Source organism: Electrophorus electricus, chromosome 3 (assembly GCF_013358815.1).
Source record: "Electrophorus electricus isolate fEleEle1 chromosome 3, fEleEle1.pri, whole genome shotgun sequence".
NCBI classification, from domain to species: domain Eukaryota; kingdom Metazoa; phylum Chordata; class Actinopteri; order Gymnotiformes; family Gymnotidae; genus Electrophorus; species Electrophorus electricus.
Window position 1 is genome coordinate 11879711 of NC_049537.1, and position 21645 is coordinate 11901355.

Genomic DNA, 21645 nt, shown 5'->3' on the forward strand with positions numbered 1-21645 from the left:
AATGGAGGCTGGATGCATTTATTTACTGTCTCTCAATCAGAGTAGGGGGCTAGTGCTCCACAACCTCTTCAGGGAGGAGGCTGTCTTCTACTTGAGACTCTGTTAATACCTTAATGACACCAGTAACTTCAGTACAGTTCATCATGGCCTTCATGAACAGGTGTGTTCAACTGTTGGAACCAGTACTATAATGTCACTACACTGGATTCCCATGGTAATACCCTGCCAAAGCAAACAAAGCGTTTATTGCACTGCCTCTGTCTAATAAACATGTGTAGATACTAGAACTTATCTTTTGGATTCAGGGTCTTAAAAATGAACTTGAAAAATGAATGGGGAACAGGGCAACCACTGGTTGTGTGGTGATTTTTGCATGCACTCTCATGGTTATCAGGAAGGAAATGTAGGTGAAACCTTGAGTGCAAACTGGGGGCTAGACTGTAAGGTTCTTAGCCTATGGTACACTTAAATATTTAAGAGACTGAGTAGGCATTGTCGTGTGATTATGAGGAAATATAGTATAAATCAATGACCGATCCAAATCGTCATCAGGTACTCATATAGGCCATTTGTTTCAAATTACCACATTTTCATTTCTGGATTGTAAATCTTTAAAATTTAAAAAATTGTGTCTAAACCAGAAGGCAAGGTTTTACTGAATATCTCAGCAACAACCAGACAACTGGTATTAAACCAGCCTTCTACCTCAAGATCCTCTTGTTTTCTCTGTGCAAAATGTGTATCTAACATTAATCAGGTTTACTATCCAAAATGTTGATGTGCTGTAAACAGAGTTTCATTTACAACTATAATCTGCCATAATTTCTCTCTCGTCCATGGTCTATCTTACTGCTGTGGACACACAACAAAAAGAGACTTCTGACTGATTTTAGAGCACAGTGGCACATTTTACTTACATTCCATGAGGAGAAGGAGAACCAACTGCCAGAAAGTAGGGTGGGTTTACACTGAAGGGGAGGGATGTCTCAGTTTGACTGTAGGAGAGGGGTATGAGCCAGGTTTGAACCATACATTCACACGCTCAAACAACCGTGTCACATTCTCACAAACAGACATACAGTCGCACACACTGACACATAAGACATCACAGGACACCACCACACGTCACACTGAGATTAACGAAACATTTTCCCAGTCCTACATGAAAATGAAGATAAGGATTTTGTCTTTTTATGGTTGTCATCTCAAAAGCACTGGAGAAAAACCAAGATGACAGAGAGCTCTTGCCTTAGCTTCATCATATCCTCTAAAGGGGTTTTATACTGCACATCACAATAACTCTAGCACAATAATCCAACCACATCCTCTATGTGTGCTTATAATTTAATATTTTTCTTTAAAAAAAGCATGTCTTTAAAATGCCTCCATTTTAACAAAAAAACAAACAAACAAAAAAAAACCTATATATTCAAGTGATAGTTCACATTATCGTTTTAGCATTTTGACAACCAAAAGAAACAAACAAAACCACCACTGGATATGATGAAGCAAAACAACCATGTGTACAATTAAACAACATCAAGGAAAAGCACAAATCTCTCAATCTTGTTTAACTGTGAAATTTTTGTAACCTCATCAGAAGGTTATAAACAAGGCTTTAGAATAGCCAGTAATAACTCTGCTTATGTGTTTTCTCTAGTGTTTCCTAAATGGCACTACCAATCAGATATTCTAGACAGCACTGTCCAAACTTTTTCCCATGGTGCTTGAGTTAGCCGATTTGAGCAATGAGTCCCCCTCCAACTCTTGTTTGCCACACCTATGATGAAAGAAGGTGTAGAAAATAGTGTGACAAACAGGTTTTATTTTTCTATTCACTAAATTGCCATGATCAATGGCTAATAGCTACTTCCCAAGTAATACAGAAATTAAATTTCAAAGTCATTAAACTGTCTTTAATAAACATGCAAAGAGACAAATTGGATTTGATTTTTTTTAACCAGTAACTGACTAAAAAGATCTTTCTGTACCAGGAAAAAAAAATGAACAGTGTGGGACATGGGCAGCGAGCCATCCCACTACGTCCTGTGTGCCAAGAGACTGACCCAGAGATTGGTCCGTTGGCTGGGCGATCATTAGACTGCTGGTCCAGCTCTGCAAGCAGCTTGAGTATGTTAAATGCAGCCTGTGAACAGAAATAGAGTGTGATGTTGTGGCAGGATGCAGGTGTGAGTGGAATTTATTGGAGTCCATGGTGAAAATGCAGTGACAAGCAAAAACAACACAGGTAACATAATGACAATGGGAAAGTAAAGACACAACAACACTACTAAAGGCAAAAGCAATAATACATAAAATCAACTAGAGCACTTAAAAAGTTGGTCAAGTTAAGTAATAAGGCCAAAATAAAGGTAATAAAAAGTAAGCACAGGGAAATTAATATACCGACATACAAACCAACAATACCCAAAAAGATAAAAGACAAGACAAAGATGAAGTATATGACAAGGAGGTGGGGACAGAGACAAGCACAGAACCAAATCAAAAGCACATGGAACACGAAATATAAGGAATCGAAGGTGACTACTGTGACATAAAGATGTTAAAGCACTTCACTCAGAGATGCACAACACATTAAAGCACCATCATCAGCAGGGGTATTTCTCCATTAAGCCATTGCATTAGAATTTCAAACACTTTTCTACTGGATTACAGCATAGTATGTTAGCAGGAGTACACATTTGTTGCTAGACTTACCATATCGTGGCAGGACTCCACGTCCTTCCCAATACCATGGCTTATAAGAGGCGGCTGAGAGGAGCAGTTGATCAGAGACACAAACTCATTCTTGTTGTTTTTGGGAAAGTCTTTATATTCCACCTGTATTGGGCACAAAGTGCGAGTGACATCCTTATCTTATTCCTATTTGTGAATTGGTATATATGTTAAGTAGGTACCTGCAGGCCCTGTACAGTGGCCAGGTAACTGAGTTGTTCGGATGGTCTAGTGAGGGGTCCATGGGGTCTCGGTGCCAGGTTTTTGCTTCCCTTCAAGATGCCCTCAGCTGTGGAAGATGTGCCAGCATACAACAGCTCATTGGCGATCATGGCCGTCAGTGAGGCCTTGGCCTGGTTGGGGCGGCCATAGTCCTTGGCATGGGATCCCTTGCTGGCACCAACCGCTTGTGCTACCTCGGGCACCATGGGGAGAATGCCAGCAGGAAGCTGCTGGTGGCTGAGGAAGGGCAACCGGAAGTCTTCCTCCTTTGGGGCTACACATGAGCACACAAAAGCAAGCATGAGGCAGGAGATGTTAGGAGATGCAAAAATACATTAATTTTTACAGTAAACTTTCTCTTTTATTTATAACACACACCCAGACCACCCTCTTCCACAGAGCTTGGCTCAAAGAAGGTCACTTTACGTCCATCTCCAGGTTTCTTCAGAGGTGGCTGAGCAAAACACAGAAACAAAACCTAACCGTTAATGCACCAAAATGGCTAAACCTATCAACCAGAGAGCACTGCTCTAGTGCTATAGCACTGCTTTTCCTATCTGCATGCAGATCTGTATTAGTTGTAAAAGTGAATCTGAGAGAAATCAAGAAACACATCATTGCTCTCGGATAAACAGTAAATAAATGTTATTGACCAAACCTTCTCATCAGTTTTAAGTGCTGGTTTGGGAGGCTGAGGCTGAGGCACTTTGAAGCCCAAGATTTCCAGCATCTTCTCTGCAGCATTCCTCTTGGCCACCTTTTTACTGGGGCCCATTCCTTCTGCAGCCTGACCGGAGACTGACACCTGAGAGAGACAGAGAGACAAACTCTAAACTCAACTTCTTAGAAGTGAGTTTGCTTCCAAAAAAAAAAAAAAAAACTATTTAATGTCAGTAAACAGGATCAGGATCTAGGACCTGCATGACAAACTCCCTACGTCGGGGCAATCCTCTCTCAGTCACCAGGCTGTACTCTGGTTCCTTCTCTTTCTTAGCCTGCTGGATCTGAGCCAGTCTGCTGATTGGATTTATTCCTTGCCCATATTCAGGACTGGTCTGCAGCTGAAAGCACAGGGGATTCATGCAATTATTCTGCTTCACCAGTCTAAAATGGAAAAAACATACTTCCACTTAAAAGATACATCAAAGTGAATAAATTACTCTAATACACACATAATGCATTTGAGTCAAAGCACCAAAAGGGGGAACCACCTTTATAATGGATTTGGTTTTCTTTTTGATGCGTGGGGGCATCTTGTCTGTTACGGGCAGCTGCGGCAGCTTTCGCAGCTCCTCCAGCACAGACATGGCAGCCAGCTTCTTTGCAATCTTCTTGCTCTTGCCATCCCCTTCTCCTGTGAACTCTCCCACGGTCACTTTCACCACAAAGCTCTTCATATGAGGGGGGCCTGCCTCTTTCAGCACCTGACCAGAAGGACTGGATCATTACTGATCTGTCTTGCAAAGTTCACTGGGTAAGAATATTACTAGGTCATATAACGTGATTTTTAAAAGATTCTACGTCCAGAATAGGTTTTTGCCATGTTTATTGTTTGCCTTTGTTGTACCAAAGAACTACAAAAGCTTAATAATGGCAGATCAGTTAGATGGCTAGAGTCATTTATGGTCAAACTGGAGTCTACCTCAAAGTTCACAGGCATATTTCGCTTCAGTGCAATCTCAAACACTTGGCTAATTTCAGATTTGTTGAGGTTTTCTTCTAAATTTTCTTCTTTCATCTACAGACAAAAGTGCAATAAGTCACATATTACATGTGAAAATACTACATTCTTATTGATTATAATTAGTGTTCTATGGTAGTAAACACTTTTTTTTTCTGACACAGAATATGCATGGTCACGAGAATCTTGCTTTTATGTAATTTGGCTGTACAATTACATTGGACTGCAACCCACCTCAGCCAGCTGCTGAAGCAGTGGCTCCTTCTGTAAGGATTTGATAGCTTTTGCAGCCGCATCATGTTTGGCAGCCTGGCGTGTGCGGCCCTTTCCATGGAACTGCTGCCCTCCAATGGACAGCTCCATATGATACAGCACCGGTGCCACAGGAGGAAAGGGGTAATAATACCTGCTCAGGTAAACAGAGGGCCATTTTAAAAGTCCACGTTCAGAGATATCATCACTTTAATGCATTAGAAAGATGACAGATATCCAGCTATTTGTAAAACTCTGTGTGTGTGTGTGTGTGTGTGTGTGTGTGTCTGTAGATGGGTTGACTGCCTCTGAACATTTGTCGGTTGTCCCAAGTCAACAACTGCCTGAGCATCAAAGTTTCACCAAAACTGATTTTTAACCCAGTATGCATTTTCTCAACTTTAATCACTCAAAGAACCCGTGCTATAAAGTTAAACATACAGAGGTAGCAGGTTAAAACAGAGCACATACTGTTGCATGGAGCGTGCATAAGGGCCCGGTGCTCTGATGTTGTAGTTGAATGTAGGTCTCATCCCTTGGTAGGGGTCTATAGGTTTATAGATTGGCTTCTTCCCCAACTTCATACAAAGTGCATTCAGCTCCACAGTGTGTGTCATGCTGTCTGCTAATATGAAAACAAGCTGAAGAGCTGCAAATATTCCCTGTCCCTCATGCACCAGGACAGAATATAACATATCTAATTGCCTAGACAACATGTGTGCAAAGGATTATATAAAGTGAGGTCATTTAAAAGCAGTCCATTCTTCGTTTAATCCGTTTTAAGATTATTAGAAAACCATAAAACAGTAAGATAAAATGATGTCAATGTGAGCAATAGAACATACATTCAGGGCCCTTGTAGAACCCACCTGGGTTCCTGCCCGGGTGACGAGGGCCTCTGTTGCTGGGTTTGGGCAGTGTGGTCTGGGAGAGAGCACAGGCTGCTGCAGAGTGCTGAGCTTTCTTTATGCTGGTCCCCTCTGCATCCCAGTGCTGATCTCCGAGCGTTAACCGCACTGAGAATATCTGCACCCAAGAAGAGAGGAAGAGGGAAGAAAGAAAGCTTGGATGATGCAAACTAAAAACTGAAAAAAAAAAAAACTCTTAAGGGGATGGAGAGAGAGACACACACACACACACACACACATACACCAAGAAGATAAAACAGAGACGAGGGATCTCTGTCTCTGTGTATGTGCTTGCATATTACCTTGGAGTGGGCAGGTCCTTGCTCACTGAGTAGCTTGTACTCAGGCTGGATCTTATTGTAACGGGCTAACTCATTCACCAAACACATGGGGGTCTTCTCTTTAGGGTTTGCCATGTTAGTTACTGAAATAGAATTTAATGGAATTATATGATAGATTATTATTGTGCACATTCCATTGATAAGTGTTGCACATTTGAGCTCATGTGGGCAACTAAATCTATGTAAATCTAAATCTGTGCGCAGATGTATTATCACTAAAGGTCTATAATTATCAATAACACAAAGGTTTCAAAACACGTTTTACCAACCTGTAGGGTTACAGAAGGGTGTAACCGAGGCTGAGGGCAGGGCGGAACTTCGTAACGGGTGACTGGCACTCTCTGAGGGTAAAGAGCCAGTAGGACAGGGAATGCTGAATCCAGGTTGGGGTGGAGCCACCTGTAAAGGGGCAGAACTGGGCATAGGGTTGCCAGGAGACTGGAACTGAAGCTGGGACATTATGATTGCTGATTGGGTGCTACGGACGATGCTTTGCAGTCTAGCAGAGGGGTCTCACAGAAGAGGATGTGAGTGTTTGCAAGAGAAAGGGGGAGAAAGGGAGAGAGAAAATAGAGAGAGAATGGGTGAAGTGGAAAGAGACTGCAAAGCTCTGCCTGCAAAGAGAGAATTGAATACGATTGATGTGGAGTCTAAAAAACGACAAAGTACAATATTTTTAAAAATGACAACCAACTACGCAATCGCAAAAATCTCATTATGAGCATGTTTAATATGAGATAATTATCGAACAACACAGGACATTAGACTCTGTTAGCTAGCTCTGTTAGCTAGCTACAAGAACAGACGCGAGCAGGTAGCTAGGAATGTACAGGACAGTTTGACAGGTACGGTTTGTTAGGTATCTAAATATTTGTCATCTTTTAAAAGTACCATAAAGGAAACTAAAATTATATTAGACAATCAAGTACAAAACACTTAGCTAACAAGCTACTGAGCTAATCCGAAAAGTGTCAGCTGTCCAAAACGGTGAAAACAAACTCGACCGTTACGATTGCTAGTTAGCTAACGCTAACTAGCTCCCGTTAACATGTAGAGGTAACAGTGGTCACCGTTAGCTATTGTTATAGCTATCTAGCTAGGTTAGCCAAGATATGAGAAACAAATATAAGGCAACCGGATGGATGTGACAAAACATGGAACATAGCTATATAGATAGCTATTTAACTGGCTAGCACATTCTAGATGAATTGGAGAATGTGACATTTGTCTTGGGGCCAGGAAAGGATCAGACCGCAAAGCTAATATGAATAGCTAGCTCACTAGGGTTAGCTTCTGCTCTGCAAAATAGAGCAAAGCCTCCTTCGCCACAACACACCTCACCTCGTTTTACTTAGATCCGGTTACTCCATGAATAACGACGTTTTAGTTTAACATTTGCTTGCTTTGATCCAATTTTAAGGGAGGGCTTTTGTGTGGTTTTTGAATTAAAATATAGGTGAGGTAGAGCAGAGAAGGTAGACAGGGCAAACACTAAAGAGAATTGCCTAATTTTCCACCCACTTCCAGGAAATGACATCACGCGACCAGGTTTTTGAAAGGTTGTCGGTATGTTTTTCGTTTTTTGTTATCAGCAATATTGTACTATGGCATTGTGTTAGCCAGTTCATTTTACGTCTTACCGTTATATGCGCGATCTTAAAAATGTAAAAATAGAACCGTCACTTGCACTTTAGTTGCTGAAATGAAAACACCCACATTTTCTTCATGTCAAATTTTCTGTGTAATCTTCGGGTAAGCAAGTACAAACTTACACTTCTGCCATACTTTTGAACATACAAAATGCAAAACGTCACATCAATAAAATAAAAGTAAGCTAAGCTTATTCGGCAGCGTTATAAAAAAAAAACCTTGGTAAAATACTACGGTGTTGTATTACTCTATCCACACGACATGTTTTCTCCACGAATAACACATCCAAGTGGTTAAAGCTAGGGAATTTTTTAGAAGACATTAATGTCTGAGGTGGTTATTTTACACATCTATTAAGTTGTTAAAAGTGTAGCAAATTAAATGCACATGTGGTTCAACCATCTATTCCACAAAACCGTATTTTATATTATTTCTAAAACTTCAGATTATCACCACAAAGATGAGAAACCCATATCAGTAGTTATAAATTAGCTAATGCATTTGTGAGAATTCCAGTGCATCCATACGACCTTTCACTTCTCTGAAACAAACAAGCTGATATTGTTATTGCTATAGAACACAAGTGTACCATTGGCTGCTTTAGACATGATACTAGATTTGGTTGAAATATAGTCTTGCATAAATAAGGGTCCTGAGTCTCAGCTATCAAAGTTTAAGGGTTAGAGGTTGTAGGCCTGTCGGATGTTCAGAGTGTCTTTCATCATCAGATCTCGGAGTCTCCACAATGCATCGACCATTGTGGTATGAGCACCTTTGCTCTTCAACCAATGAGAAGGAAGACGGCTCTCCTGTTCCCTAGTGAGGCGAGAATCTTTCCTTTGAGCTAAAACAAAAATTAATAACAAATAAATGTAAAAAAAGTAGTGTGTGTTAATTTTATACACCGAATGAATTTTTAAGATAACTCAGTCTCTCCCCTCTTACCCTTAAGGGTCTGGTCCCATTTGCTGATAGTGGGGCAATCAGCACTGAGCCCTTCTATGTATTTCAAGTAAGCTTCTGAATGCAGAAGGCGCTGCGGCTTGGGAGGAGGGGCAACAAACATAGGTGTGGCTGGCTGCTGGGCAGGCTGACTCTGGCCAGGGTACGGTGGGGGAGCTGGCTGCCCAGGGCCATATGAACCCATCTAAAGAGGAAACAGCATTAGGACCAGGGCTCAACACCTACACAGACAGGATCAGGAGTGAAACAGAATATGAATAAAGATCATCTTCACCTGAATCCCATAATGATTCCCTTGACCTGGACTGCCTGCCACACCATTCATACCAGGGCTCATTACACCTGAAGAGAAAGGCAAGAAGGTCTGAAAAAAATAGGGGCAGTTCAGTAGTAGAGGATCTAGACATTAAATGTCAGTAATCAGCAGAATCATCAGTATTCTACAGTGATTCAAAAGGGATGAATCAAACTGAAAAAATAACATCTATGGCTTCAGTAACTTCAGTTAATGTCATTCACAGAACTGTTAGTTGTTAGCAGAGGTGTCCTTGTATACACATTTGTGAGATGACTGAAAAATGCTATGTTGTGATGGGGGCAGGTGAAGGAGAGCTCTCCCTGTATTTAAACTTGGTTTATAAAAATTTTCCATAGACTTAAATAGAAAGGGGGAAAAAAGGCATTTGATGCCACTGTCATTATCACCACTCAAAATGATGCAGACAAGACCAAAAAGGATATTCAAATTGAAGTTGTTTTTATATTTTACTTGGCAAAAAATATTCTGCCCCACTTAACTGGTGGCGTTACTCGCTTGTAGGATTCTTCTTACCAGGAGAGGGCATACCAGGGTACCCAGCCATGCCCGGTGGAAGATAGTGTTGGGGGGGCAGTGGGGGCACCCCCATGGGGTGAGGAGATGTGCCACCCATACCCATCATGCCCTCAGGCGGGCCCTGCATAGGCATGAAGGGTGGGCCATAATTTCCCATCATGCCTTGGGTGAGAAGGGAGAGATAACAAAAGAATCCATGCAATGATGACATGCAAATGTACCTGGTGTCATGCACTACAAAATAAAAGGCAGACATGAGTCTATACAAGAGTGAGTTAGACAGCCTAACAGTAAACACAGGCATGAAAAGAAAATAAGCATATGCACAACTGAGGTTAAAAAAAAAGATCATGCAGTAACAAGCATTATCAGACAGACACACTCATCCATGCACACAAACACACACACACATTAAGCTCCAGTCAGCAGTATCAACAGTATTTGTGGTTGAAGCATGAGCGCTGTGCAGAGCATGAGTTGCAGTATGGATGAATTCAGTGGGTGATGGCGTTTTTGGAGTGTGCCCGGATGCTGCGGCTTTATTTTTTCTTGGGGAGAGGTGTTAAAGGGGACTGGGCGTTACCTGGCATAGGTGGCATTGCTTGGTTTAGAATCCCCATAGCACCTGGGGGTGGCACCACCCCCATCAGCGACCCAACTGGGGTACCTGCTCTTGGGGAAGCTTGCTGCTGCTGGAAGACCCTTTCTCGCTCCTGCTGCTCCACTAGTTTAGCTGCCCGTTCTGAAAACAAACACCATATTGGACACTTGAACCAGTTTGCTAATACCTGAAGAATACTGCTACAATCAGAAACTGTCACATTACCACAGTCACTTGAGGCAACAGCCAATTTAGTATTGAAGAGTCAATATATTAAAAGACATAAGCGATTATGTTGTTCTGCCTTGCCACATAGCGGTACCTTCAGAGAAGATACACTTACCCTCATATTCTGCCTTCTTAGAGGACTCCAGGTTCCTCCACTCAGTACCCACCAGGCGACTCAGCTCTCCAAAAGAGAAATCCGGGTGGCGGGCTTTGATCACAGCCCGCATCTCACTACTAAACAGGATGTAGCCACTCATGTTGATCTTCCTTTTGGCTCCCTCCTTCTTTGACAGGCCTTTTATAGACTTTGGTGTGGACTGGGCAGAATAAACAAAGACACGACAAAGAAGTAATGTTGAAATTCATCATCAACATTTATCAAATATCAGCTGAAGGACAAGCATGTATAGTTAAGTTTAAACAGCAGTAAAATCTGATATGGCTCTGCATTGATGTAGTATATCTATTGATAAAGACCAAAAAAACAAAGTTAATGTTTTGACATTAGCCAGTTAATTATTCTGGCTTATGTGAAGGTTTAGCGTGTAGTTGTGTGTAAGAGTATGAGACCTGTGGAGCAGTATAAGGCAGGTCAATGTCACTAGTCAGTGAAGTTTGACTCTGAGCCATAGAAGGCGTTTCTGGTGCTTCATCATCCTCTTCCTCCATCTCATCTAGCTCTTCATCCAGGTCCTCCATATCTGCAAATTTAGCTTCCAACTCTTCAATCTTCTTATCCAGCAGAGGAGATGGCACTTTCTGGGGCACAATAGGTTTCCTATACATGGGAGAAGGTTAGAAATATTAGTCAGTAGTCATGAGATAAAGCAAAGTTATTGGTAGTGGATATGAACTTGGACATAAACAGTGACTTTCAATATCAAGTAATGAATTAAACTATGCAAACATGAATGTTAAATTAACAACACTAAAAATATGCTAGAAATTAGATAACTGCTCCAGTGTGGCACTGCTGGGTTCTGAATGGTCATGTGAGAGCACCTGAAATAATAGATCTCATCATCCACCACTTTAGCTGAAGGGGAAAAACGCTTCAAGCCTTTAAATTTTTTCATCTGCTTCTCACTCTCAATGTAGCGGCTCACACACACGTGCACATCCTCCTCCATAAACTCAGTAGGCCTACAGGAAATGAAATCCTTAAAGGAGGAAACCACACACTTCCCTATAGAGAGGAGAGAAACGATAGAGATGTCAGTTTAGAAATCAGAAAGAAAAAGAAAAAAAAGCTGAATTTCCTTCATTCAGAATCCAGTGTTTTCAGTAATTAATACAAGAACAAATTTAACCATTTCATTCATGTCTGGATAAAAGGGAAATGATAATGCACATCATGAACATTTCATAGCACATTCTACAGCAGAGTGGAGGGTCTATACCCAAGATGCAGGTTATCGAGCAGGTCTCCTCTACGTTGCTGAGGAAGACTTCGCGCTTGTAGAACATCTTGGTGGGTTCATGTTCTGTCTCTTCAGGGTGGATGAATATGGGCCCGAAGAAGAAACCAGTTCCATCCCGCACCCATATCTTCTCAATCCTGGCCACAAAAAAAACCAACAAAAAAAACAAAAAACCATGAGGCTACTCATTTGTCTGACAAAACTGACAGCACCAAGTTTCACTGAGTAAGAGTATGAAGGATTAAGAAACTAGAAATGTAGTGAACAGGCACACGCATTGCCTACCTCCCAATTCGCGGCCGTCCATGTGACTGAATGTAGACACAATCACCCACTTTCAGCCACATGGTATTGTAGCACAGCTGTTCGTAGTGCTGAAATCCAGGCTCACTGCTGGCCAAGTCTATAGGAACATCCTCTCTCTCCTGGGAATACCAAGTGTCAAAATCATAGGGGGCAAAAATGTGTAAAAAAATTAATTTTTTGTTTTACAGTCTACACACATGTTGTCAAATCATAATGGCACATACTTTCTCAATGAAGCCACCATGATCGCTATCAGCGATGTCCTGATCCCGTTTTGCAGTAGTGACAAACATAGAAGCGACTCTGACGACAGGCAATTGCACATCACGGGGGACCAACTTCACAGTGCTAGGGGGCATGGTCCAGATTTTAATCTTCTTGAAGGATTTGGTTCGCGTGGTGTAACGAGACTCACAGACAAAGATGTCTTCAGGTCTGAAACCCTCGGGTTGAAGTTTGAAATAGTCCTAAAAAGAGCAAGTTAACAACAGAATTGCTTAAATTGATGTCTTTAATGAATTGATTATGCCATAACGGAAGAAAAGACCAACACAATTATGTTCAATTTACCTTCACAAACATGACCACACATTTCCCCAGAATTTTGCTGACTGGAACTCTGTTGTAATAGTCACTCTTGAATACTTCCTTTTCCAGAAACTTGCGTGTAGCCAGGTGGAAGGTCTCACTCGGTCGGTAAAACCAGCAACCATACAGCCATTGGTCACCTGGAGAAAATGACCAGCAGGAGGCAAACTTCCACACATTCTGAATCTCCAAATTATTCATATCTTGGTGTTCACTTACTCTCTTCAAACTTTGCAGCACTAATAGAAAAACACTTATTTTGTATAATTTTGGTAGGACTTAATTTAAAGGTGGTGTTCATAATGCTACATTTACATAAGTCCTTTATGATGACAAATCCACATGAACATTTAGAAAGACTAAAAGGGTGACAGGTGTCAGCCATCAAAAAGCCTTTTATGTTTATGTAAAATTTCGTTTACATCATCTGTGTTTTTTAATAAATGTTATGACACTCATGATTGCAATATTTGAATTTGAGCTTTTCTTCATGTGGGTAATGATACATTTTTTCTGATGACAGCAATGACACCTTGAAGATGACTAGAAAACTGAACAAAAAGAAAAAAGAAAAAAAAGTGAGCACTACCCAAAAAAATAAAAAATATCTTAGTATCTCCTGCATTTCGGTTTTTGTGGTTGAATCGGATTTTTTTTTTAATTACACTTTGACCCCATTTGTTATGTACCGTGCATCCAGAAAGTATTCACAGCGCTTCACTTTTTCCACATTTTGTTATGTTACAGCCTTATTCCAAAAGCACCTTTAGCAGCAATTACAGCCTCAAGTATTTTTGAGTATGATGCTACAAGCTTGGCACACCTATTTTCTCCCATTCTTCTTTGCAGAACCTCTCAAGCTCCATCAGGTTGGATGGGGAGCATTGGGGCACAGCCATTTTAAGATCTCTCCAGAGATGTTCAATCGGGTTCAGGTCTGGGCTCTGGCTGTTGCACTCAAGAACATTGACAGTTGTCCCGAAGCCACTCCTTTGTTATCTTAGCTGTGTGCTTAGGGTCGTTATCCTGTTGGAAGATTAACCTTCGCCCCAGTCTGAGGTCCAGAGTGATCTTGAGCAGATTTTCTTCAAGGATGTCACTGTACATTGCTGCATTCATCTTTCCTTCAACCCTGACTAGTCTCCCAATTCCTGCTGCCAAAAAACAACCCCACAGCATGATGCTGCCACCACCATGCTTCACTGAAGGAATGATATTGGCCAGGTGATGGGTGGTGCCTGGTTTCCTCCAGACATGATGCTCATCATTCAGGCCAAAGAGTTCAATCTTTGTTTCATCAGACCAGATAATTTTGTTTCTCATGGTCTGAGAGTCCTTCAGGTGCCTTCTGGCAAACTCCAAGTTGGCTGTCTTGTGCTTTTTACTGATGAGTGGCTTTCGTCTGGCCACTCTACCATACAGGCCTGAATGGTGGAGTCCTGCAGAAATGGCTTCATGGCTTGGTTCGTGCTCTGACATGTACTGTCAACTATGGGACCTTATACAGACAGGTGTGTGCCTTTCCAAATCATGTCCAATCAACTGGATTTACCACAAGCGGACTCCAATCAAGTTGTCGAAACAACTGAAGGATGATGATCAGTGGAAATTTTGAGTGTCATGGCAAAGGCTGTGAATACTTATGTACATGTAATTTTTTTTTTAAAATAAATTTGCAACAATTCCAAACAAACTTTTTTCCACTTTTTTATTATGGGGCATTGTGTGTAGAATTTCAAAGGCAAAAATGAATTTAATCTATTTTGGAATACGGCTGTAACATAAAATGTGGAAAAAGTGAAGCGCTGTGAATACTTTCCAGATGCACTGTAGATGTCGTAATGTCTCATATTTTACAAATTTCAGACCACAAATTTTAATATCCAGCAGAGCAGTGTGGTATAGCAGAACAGCTTAGCATATTCAACTTATATTAACTTTTTCCCTGATTTATAAAGTTAGAATTCAATTAGATTTGGAAAAATCAGTGCTTAATGAACGAGACCCAGTATAGTGAAATATTGTTTTGCCAGGGACCAAAAAAGAATGAAAAAATGAAAAGGAACAAAGTAGGAAAGAAAATGTTTGCTCACCAGCCTCATCCTTCCAAAGCCTCTCGATGCAGACAATGTGGGGCTGCAGGTTGGATTCAGCTGGCTGCACGTATACACAGTCTCCCACACTGTATGTGCTGTTGTCAAAACTGCAGTCCTGACTGTAGGAACTCTGAGCGCCTGATGACCACTGTCCCCCTGTAGGCCCCTCTGTCTTCTCATCCTCTGAAAGAACAACAAGCCATCAACATTCAAACAGTGCTTCTTTAAAACAATGCTCACTTGAAGGCTTCTTAAACCTTATGCAGTAATAATCAGCTTCTTTCAGACCAAACACAAAAAACAACTGATGTGAAAAGTGAGTTGGTCTTGCCTTTCTTGTCCTCCTCACTTTTGAGTCGGTCTTCCTCCATTTCCTGAGGCAGCTTCTCCCTCTTCTCCTGATCTACATCTGCATGCAGGTGTTTGGAGGTGTAGCTCAGTGCTGGTGAGAGCAGGATTTCGCCATTCTTACACAACTCATCTCGGATCTTCAAAAAGAACTGCTGCAACTCCACAGAGTCCTCGAAAATTTCAGAGTCAGTTCTGAAGAGACAGAGGTCATTAGTTATTTTTTGAAAGCATTTATTAAAACTAATCAACCTGTGCTTCTACTACGTCTAGGGCACACACACCAGTACATGCATCTGAACTTGATAAATACATTAAAAGCTCACTGCCAACCTGTTGAGGCGTCTGGCCTTCTCCAGCACCTCAAAGAACTGCTCCTGGAATACATCAAGCCTGCGGTACCGCCCGCGCTCCACATTGTTGCGAATGAGCTCAAAATTCAGCGGTGGATCCTCTGGGTTGATAGGGTCTACAGCTGGCACCTCAGCTAGCGAGTCGCTGTAGCAGCGCCCCTCGTCATCCTGGTGGCCCATCACCGACACAAACAGATTGCGTATAAGCTCACGGACTGGCTGTGCCACACACACACCGCCTGACACCCCATCCTCGCCCTCCTCCTCCTCCCCCTCCAGGCGGTGGCGGGTGTCCAGAAAGGCTCGGTGCAGCAGCAGAGCATCACGATAGATGAGTGACTCGGGCTCATTGTACATGCAGGCATTATTGAACATGAGCACAAATTCCTCGGCCAGTGCATCCACATCCTGGTAGCGGCCTTGAACCATGTGAACACGTATACGCTCCATGTCAATAGGGCGTTTGATGGCAGCATAGTAGTCGGGCAGCTCAGCACGGGACGGGAGGCGCAGGAACACAGTGCTAAGGCGCCGTCCACGTGAATCTGTGTAGTTGCGCACAGCTTCGTAGAGGTCACTTAGCTTCTGTTGCAAGGGCGTGGCCTGAGAACGGGACTTCTTGGGCGAAACGACTCCCCCACTACGCCCTGCACAAGAAAAGGCAAATGTCAGAAGAACCACCAAACCAACAGTTATCCTCCATTCAAGAACCATTATTTGAGTAAGCTGCTTAACGTACGTAATTTAAGCTTGGGGGAGCCCATGTCGTCTTCTTCAGGCGGCGGACCAAGCTCCTTCTGCTTCTCCTTCACAATTTTTTCTAGGATGTCCGCATCATTGTATACCTGTAGGTGTGCATTACAAGGCAAACAATAATTTGTTGCACTGAAATGTAATTTTACTTTGCTTTAGCTTTTCATATGAGGATCACACACCTGAGAGCCTTCCTCATTGTAGTGGCGGGCGTTGCGGAACATGAGTTTCATATCATTCATGAGAGCCTCCTCACTGCTGTAGCGCTCAGTGCGGATGTTGTGCTCTATGGTGCGTAGGTCCATGGGCTCCAAGATGACCTGGTAGTAGTCGGGGTAATCCTTCTTCGATGGCTTGACCATGAAGAGTTCACAAAGCCGCCGCCCAGTGCCTGCCTCTCGTGCCTCGGTAACCGCTGCATACAGTGCTTTCATTCGGTTTTTCTTGGTATTTTTCTTATGGCTGGGAGACAAGAGGATCAGCATTACCACTATGACAGATTTTTTAAAGAAAAAGAGAAAATACACAAAGAACACACAGAAGGATCAAGATGTTTCTACCTTTTCCTCCTACTGCTGCCCGTGTCAGTAGTCACTGAGGACAGCAGACTGTCTCCCTCATCATCGTCTCTGAATTCTCTCCGTTTTAGCTGGAAAATACATTAACGTGGTTCACACACACACTAATGTCATCTCAGTAATGCACCATGCAAATTTAATCTAATCTGTATCCAATCATATGATACATTTCAGATCAGGAAGACAAAGGCCCAATACTTTTTATACAAGCTACTTTTTATTGCTGGAAATAATTTACCTGTATTAATTGTTGCAATTTTTGAGCACGCTTGTATATGGCAGAATTGGGGACATTGTAGCGTTTTGCATTCTCAAACATTGTTGTAAGGTCTGTTTCTATCTGCTCAACTCCCTCATACTCGGCATTCCGCATTTTATCCCTGTGAAGAACAGGGCACAAATGTCATGCTCATTTTAAGATTTCACATTTATTTTTACACATGTGATCTATAGACCTAGCCTTTGAAACCATGGGTCTGGTTGTGATAGAGAGCACTGATACCTGATCTGCTGAAGAGAAATGGGTTGTTTGATCTGATGGTAGTAGTCAGGGTACTCCCGGCGCGAGGGCAGCTGGAGGAAGGGCTCTGCCAGGAGTTGCCCCTGAGCATTACGTGCCCCGCGCACTGCCTGGTACAACTGGAAGATCGGGTCAGCTGCACTCAGCTGAGACTGCCCACTTTCAGCATCCATCTCCCCCACATCATACCTCACAGAACCTGGAGATGCACAGATAAGAGGCAAACAATAAAAAAATAAATAAATCTTTAATGCATACAGAGAGAAGTGTCCTCATCTAAAATAAGAAGAATGTATAGTCAAAATGTTCAGATGGGACACTGGTGAAGAACTATCCAAATGCTAAAACTGGAGAGGCATGTTGAAGGGTACCTGAGAGAAGAGAGTCTTCATCACTCTCTGATCCAGCCTGCAAGGCCATAGTAATAGCAGACAGACGATCACCCTGAACAGACCTCCGGTTCCTGCCAAAGCACACAAAGCAATCAAAGACAAAGACCAACTTAACTCTTCAATGAAGCAAAGGTTAAAAAAAAAAAATGACGGTGGAAGTACCTGATGCGGAGGCTAGACTTTGTAGGTTCGGCCTGTTCAATTTCAGTCCTCCGCTGTATGAAAACCTTCTTGATTGTATTTGCATCCTTTGAACATTACATAAAGTATAAACCCAAACGTGAAAATTACCCTGAAACTAGACTTAACTATTTTATATTGGATATAAAGGCCAATGTAAGTGATACTACAAAATGTAAATAATAATTACCTTAAAAACTTGTGATCCTGGTTCATTGTAGGTTTTGGCATTTTTAGTCAAAAGGTCAATGTCCTTGGCCATGGCACTGATAGATTTATAGTGCCCCAGCTGTAACAGAACAAATAACATGCCTATAACAATTTTTACTTCTACCAATAGATGAATGTCCCAGCAGTAATTAGTGCAAAAAATACTGCATAGTTTAAAAAGAAATCCGTTTGTTGTGGCAAGTTGAGAAAGCAACATACACACCTGTATTCTCTGAGCTATGGTTCTTAAATCTATTGGCTCTTTGATTATGGCATAGTAGTCTGGGTACTGCTGCAAATGGGCAAAAATAAATAAATAAATAAATAGATAAAAACAACAAAAAAGAACCATGATGGAGGTAACACTCAAAGACAAACATTTTTGTCAAAATTATTATAGATTGAAAAGTTGCCATCTAAAGGTCTTACCAGTTTAGAAGGGAGTTTCTGGAAGAGTTCACTAACCAGCCTCCCAGATGAGTCAGTATAAGACACAAGAGCCTCCAAAAGCTGCTCTAAAACTCCCTTCAAATAGTTGGGTGAAGTCTGCCATTTGAAGAAATACCATTTTATTGCCCTAGATATGACTATCATATACATACATCCCATCCTGTACAGAACACTACAGGTAATGAAGAAATCAGACACTCTCTCTTACACACCCTAACCCACTTTGCTCATTCCAAAGAGAACACAACATTTGGGGGAATCTTTACCTCTTCCTCAGTGGAGACTCCAGGGTTCTCAGAGTATTCTCCCTCTTCTTCCTCATCCTCATCCGCCTCCTCTCCATCTCCTCCTCGCTGGAGGCTACTCTTTGTGACTAGAAAAATATCCCACAACTTACATGCAGCCCTATACTCAGGGCTGTCAGTCTAGGAGAGACACACACACACACACACACACACACACACACACACACACACAGTTAGACTGAGTGGAACCATTTCACTATAATTACAACTGTAAAACAAAAATAATTTACTTAATTTTACTTTTGTCTGACTTTATTTCGTATTTAAAAGTGATCAATATATTAATGAGTCACTAATAAAAACTGTGGACACATTTACAGAACCTATAATAAAGTGTTCATCTCGGCTCTTACAACAACAGAGAGGTATGATTACCGAATAGTAAGCTTTGGCATTGCTAATAAGCAGCTGGAAGTCAGCAGAGAATTGCTCTGCATCCTGGTACTCTTCTGCCCGGAGCTTCTGCTGAATCTTCAGCATGTCAATGGGCTGGCTCACCACTTCATAGTAATCTGGCTGGTTCCTAATTGCATGCATAGGGATGAGAATGACTACAAGAACATTGTTAAAAATCAAAAGCAACTGTGGACTTAAAACCCATTGTTTAGAACATCAAAATGTTTGATCATTTTTAAAGACCTTACATGTTTAATGTTTAATGAAACAAAATGAATAAAAAAAGAGTGTACACAAAGTGTAGCAAGTGTATCTTGTACCTCCTTTTTGGAGCACGAACAAAAAGCTCACAGATCTGCCTCCCCTGCTCATCTTTGTAATCCCTGACAGTGTTGTACAATTCATGGCAAACAGCAATCTAAAAAATGCAAAGTACAGTTAACATTTACTAGAGTAAAACAAGTATGTTTCCAAAGGCAAAAATCACACTAAATATTATCCAGGGTAAAATTTTTCCTTCACTGAAGCACAGAGGAAAACGGACTGAGCAAACTTACTTGATCAACAGTAGTGGTATTAGAAACCCTTCTCCTTTTCCAGCCACTGACTGGAGTGGATGAAGAGGCATCATCAAAGTCTCCACTCACACTACTGGAGGGAGAGGTTATGCGTCGTCTCTTAGAGCCCATAGAAGGTACCTGAAAATGTTCCACATATAAAGTAGCATGTCTAGACACAGCAGTACCTAGCCTTTATTCATTTAGCTATATTCACTTATGACAGAATGCCTTCTGTCACGGCTAAATGCAAAAACAGCCGGTTTTCGTGGTTTAGTTGAGTACGTTAGATGGCTGTGTAGCTAGCAAAGTTTCCCCATCGTCAAAAGGTAATCAAAACCAACATTTCATTCAAGCACTGGAGACAGTACAACTAAGCTAACAAACCTAGCACGCTGGCCGAAGATATAAATCCAACTCTGTAGCTACGTAGCCCTGTAGCTATCTTAGCTAGCTATCATTTCATACGGTTACACCAAGTTGAGCCGTTGAACACAACAAATGAGTTTAGAAATAGCTAGCTTAGTTTAGGTAGCTGGATGGAAGAGATAAATTGAGAACATTAGTTAGCTGTCATGCATAAAAACAAGTCACAGCAAAAGGAATTAAACCTAATATGCGGAATTTAAGTTTTGTAACTTTGTACTTTAGCTAGCTAGCCATGTATTTTAACATAGTTAGCATAAGACCTAATGAGCAAGCTAGTCAATGTTCCGGTAAGCAATCGCGCTATAGTCAACCAATAAATAGACTTCGACTGCTGCTACTTGTTAACTCCTCAAACAAAAGAGCGGTGTGAGCTACCACAAATGGTATTAGCTAGCTAGCAGGGTTGAATAAAAAATTTATGATATGAGATGATGGGCCAACCTCGAGGAAGATAACATAAAAAAATATATATTGTTGGTGACTCACCCGCATCAAATTTGGTATAATATTTAAACAGTTAAGAATTTTCCACCAGATATAGTGCAAGAAAAAAATGTTAGCCAGCGAAGCTAATCTTGTCACAAAGCTCCGCCTCTTGTCTAAACGTCACAGGAAGTATATTTGTCTAAAAGTCTTATTCAATAAAGTAGCTAGCGTTACGTACGGTTTATACTTCCAACAGCTCATTCTTTTATTTATTCGTTCTTTCTTTCTGGGTTTGTGATATAGAGATTTTAAGGTTTCACAACATTTCTAGAAAATTATGCATTTCTTTAATGTTTATCGTTTTTCTTTCTGTATTTATTTTAATTACGTTCCAGCAGTCAACATAGGCATAAAGTCTATACATTACCCTCAAGATATGAAATATACTAGAAAATATGCATATGAGTTCTTAGACTAAAGGTTTTGGACTAAACATTTACATAATATATGTAATTTTTAAATATGTAGGTTACATATTGTTAGTTTTATCTGTAATACATTTTATTTGCAGACTAACCAGAGAATTAGTTACACTAGGCTAACTTATGAATTTACATGGGATATATGCTTGTAAGGCTATTCTGTATGACTGGGACATGGTGTCGGGTATACATATACAAATCAAGTTAACTCACTTTTAATAGTCTTAGGTCACTGTTGATGTGCTTCTAGTGCATAAGCATTCCTAGGGCATACATTTCCACTCCTGGAATTTGCAGTTAAATGAAGTAAGTCTAACTGATCATTACACATAACGTTTTGGTAAAGGCAGTGTGGAAAATGTACCTGGACCTCGATGCCATAATTTAAATACATATGGTCTATGTCATGAAGGAACTACCAATGATCACAAAATCATG

The 21645-nt window shown here is 41.2% G+C and overlaps 2 protein-coding genes across 10 annotated transcripts; both read right to left on the bottom strand.

Annotated features, from left to right (window-relative positions):
- Positions 1-884: 884 nt before the first annotated feature.
- stau1 (staufen double-stranded RNA binding protein 1) lies at positions 885-7661 on the bottom strand. Of its 6 annotated transcripts, none has more exons than XM_027010917.2 (15): positions 7482-7661; positions 6410-6639; positions 6102-6223; positions 5737-5917; positions 5363-5516; positions 4874-5045; positions 4601-4696; positions 4170-4382; positions 3876-4019; positions 3617-3763; positions 3337-3412; positions 2919-3232; positions 2719-2841; positions 2067-2146; positions 885-1780 (listed from the first exon to the last, which is right to left on the bottom strand). In XM_027010917.2, the coding sequence occupies exons 2-15, from the start codon at positions 6597-6599 to the stop codon at positions 1693-1695; spliced, it is 2100 nt and encodes a 699-aa protein (XP_026866718.2). In that variant the 5' UTR covers positions 6600-6639; positions 7482-7661; the 3' UTR covers positions 885-1692. The 6 variants fall into 6 exon arrangements, with proteins under 6 accessions (XP_026866718.2, XP_026866722.2, XP_026866721.2 ...); XM_027010921.2 differs by having other exon boundaries at positions 5363-5513; positions 5761-5917; positions 6410-6754; XM_027010920.2 differs by having other exon boundaries at positions 5761-5917; positions 6410-6754.
- Positions 7662-7720: 59 nt separating this feature from the next.
- Positions 7721-20884, bottom strand: pbrm1l (polybromo 1, like). 4 transcript variants are annotated; one of them, XM_027010923.2, is made up of 30 exons: positions 20786-20884; positions 19871-20011; positions 19634-19731; positions 19293-19440; positions 18879-19037; positions 18592-18708; positions 18386-18454; positions 18143-18241; positions 17935-18020; positions 17752-17843; positions 17363-17579; positions 17099-17240; positions 16843-16931; positions 16465-16744; positions 16269-16374; positions 15510-16176; positions 15160-15371; positions 14826-15011; positions 12715-12872; positions 12369-12611; positions 12124-12263; positions 11818-11975; positions 11420-11603; positions 10988-11195; positions 10533-10734; positions 10256-10330; positions 9586-9750; positions 9028-9095; positions 8736-8937; positions 7721-8634 (listed from the first exon to the last, which is right to left on the bottom strand). In XM_027010923.2, exons 1-30 carry the CDS (start codon positions 20789-20791, stop codon positions 8471-8473), a joined length of 4881 nt encoding a protein of 1626 aa, XP_026866724.1. In that variant the 5' UTR covers positions 20792-20884; the 3' UTR covers positions 7721-8470. The 4 variants fall into 4 exon arrangements, with proteins under 4 accessions (XP_026866724.1, XP_026866723.1, XP_035380251.1 ...); XM_027010922.2 differs by having other exon boundaries at positions 10172-10330; XM_035524358.1 differs by lacking the exon at positions 9586-9750.
- Between the last annotated feature and the right edge of the window lie 761 nt (positions 20885-21645).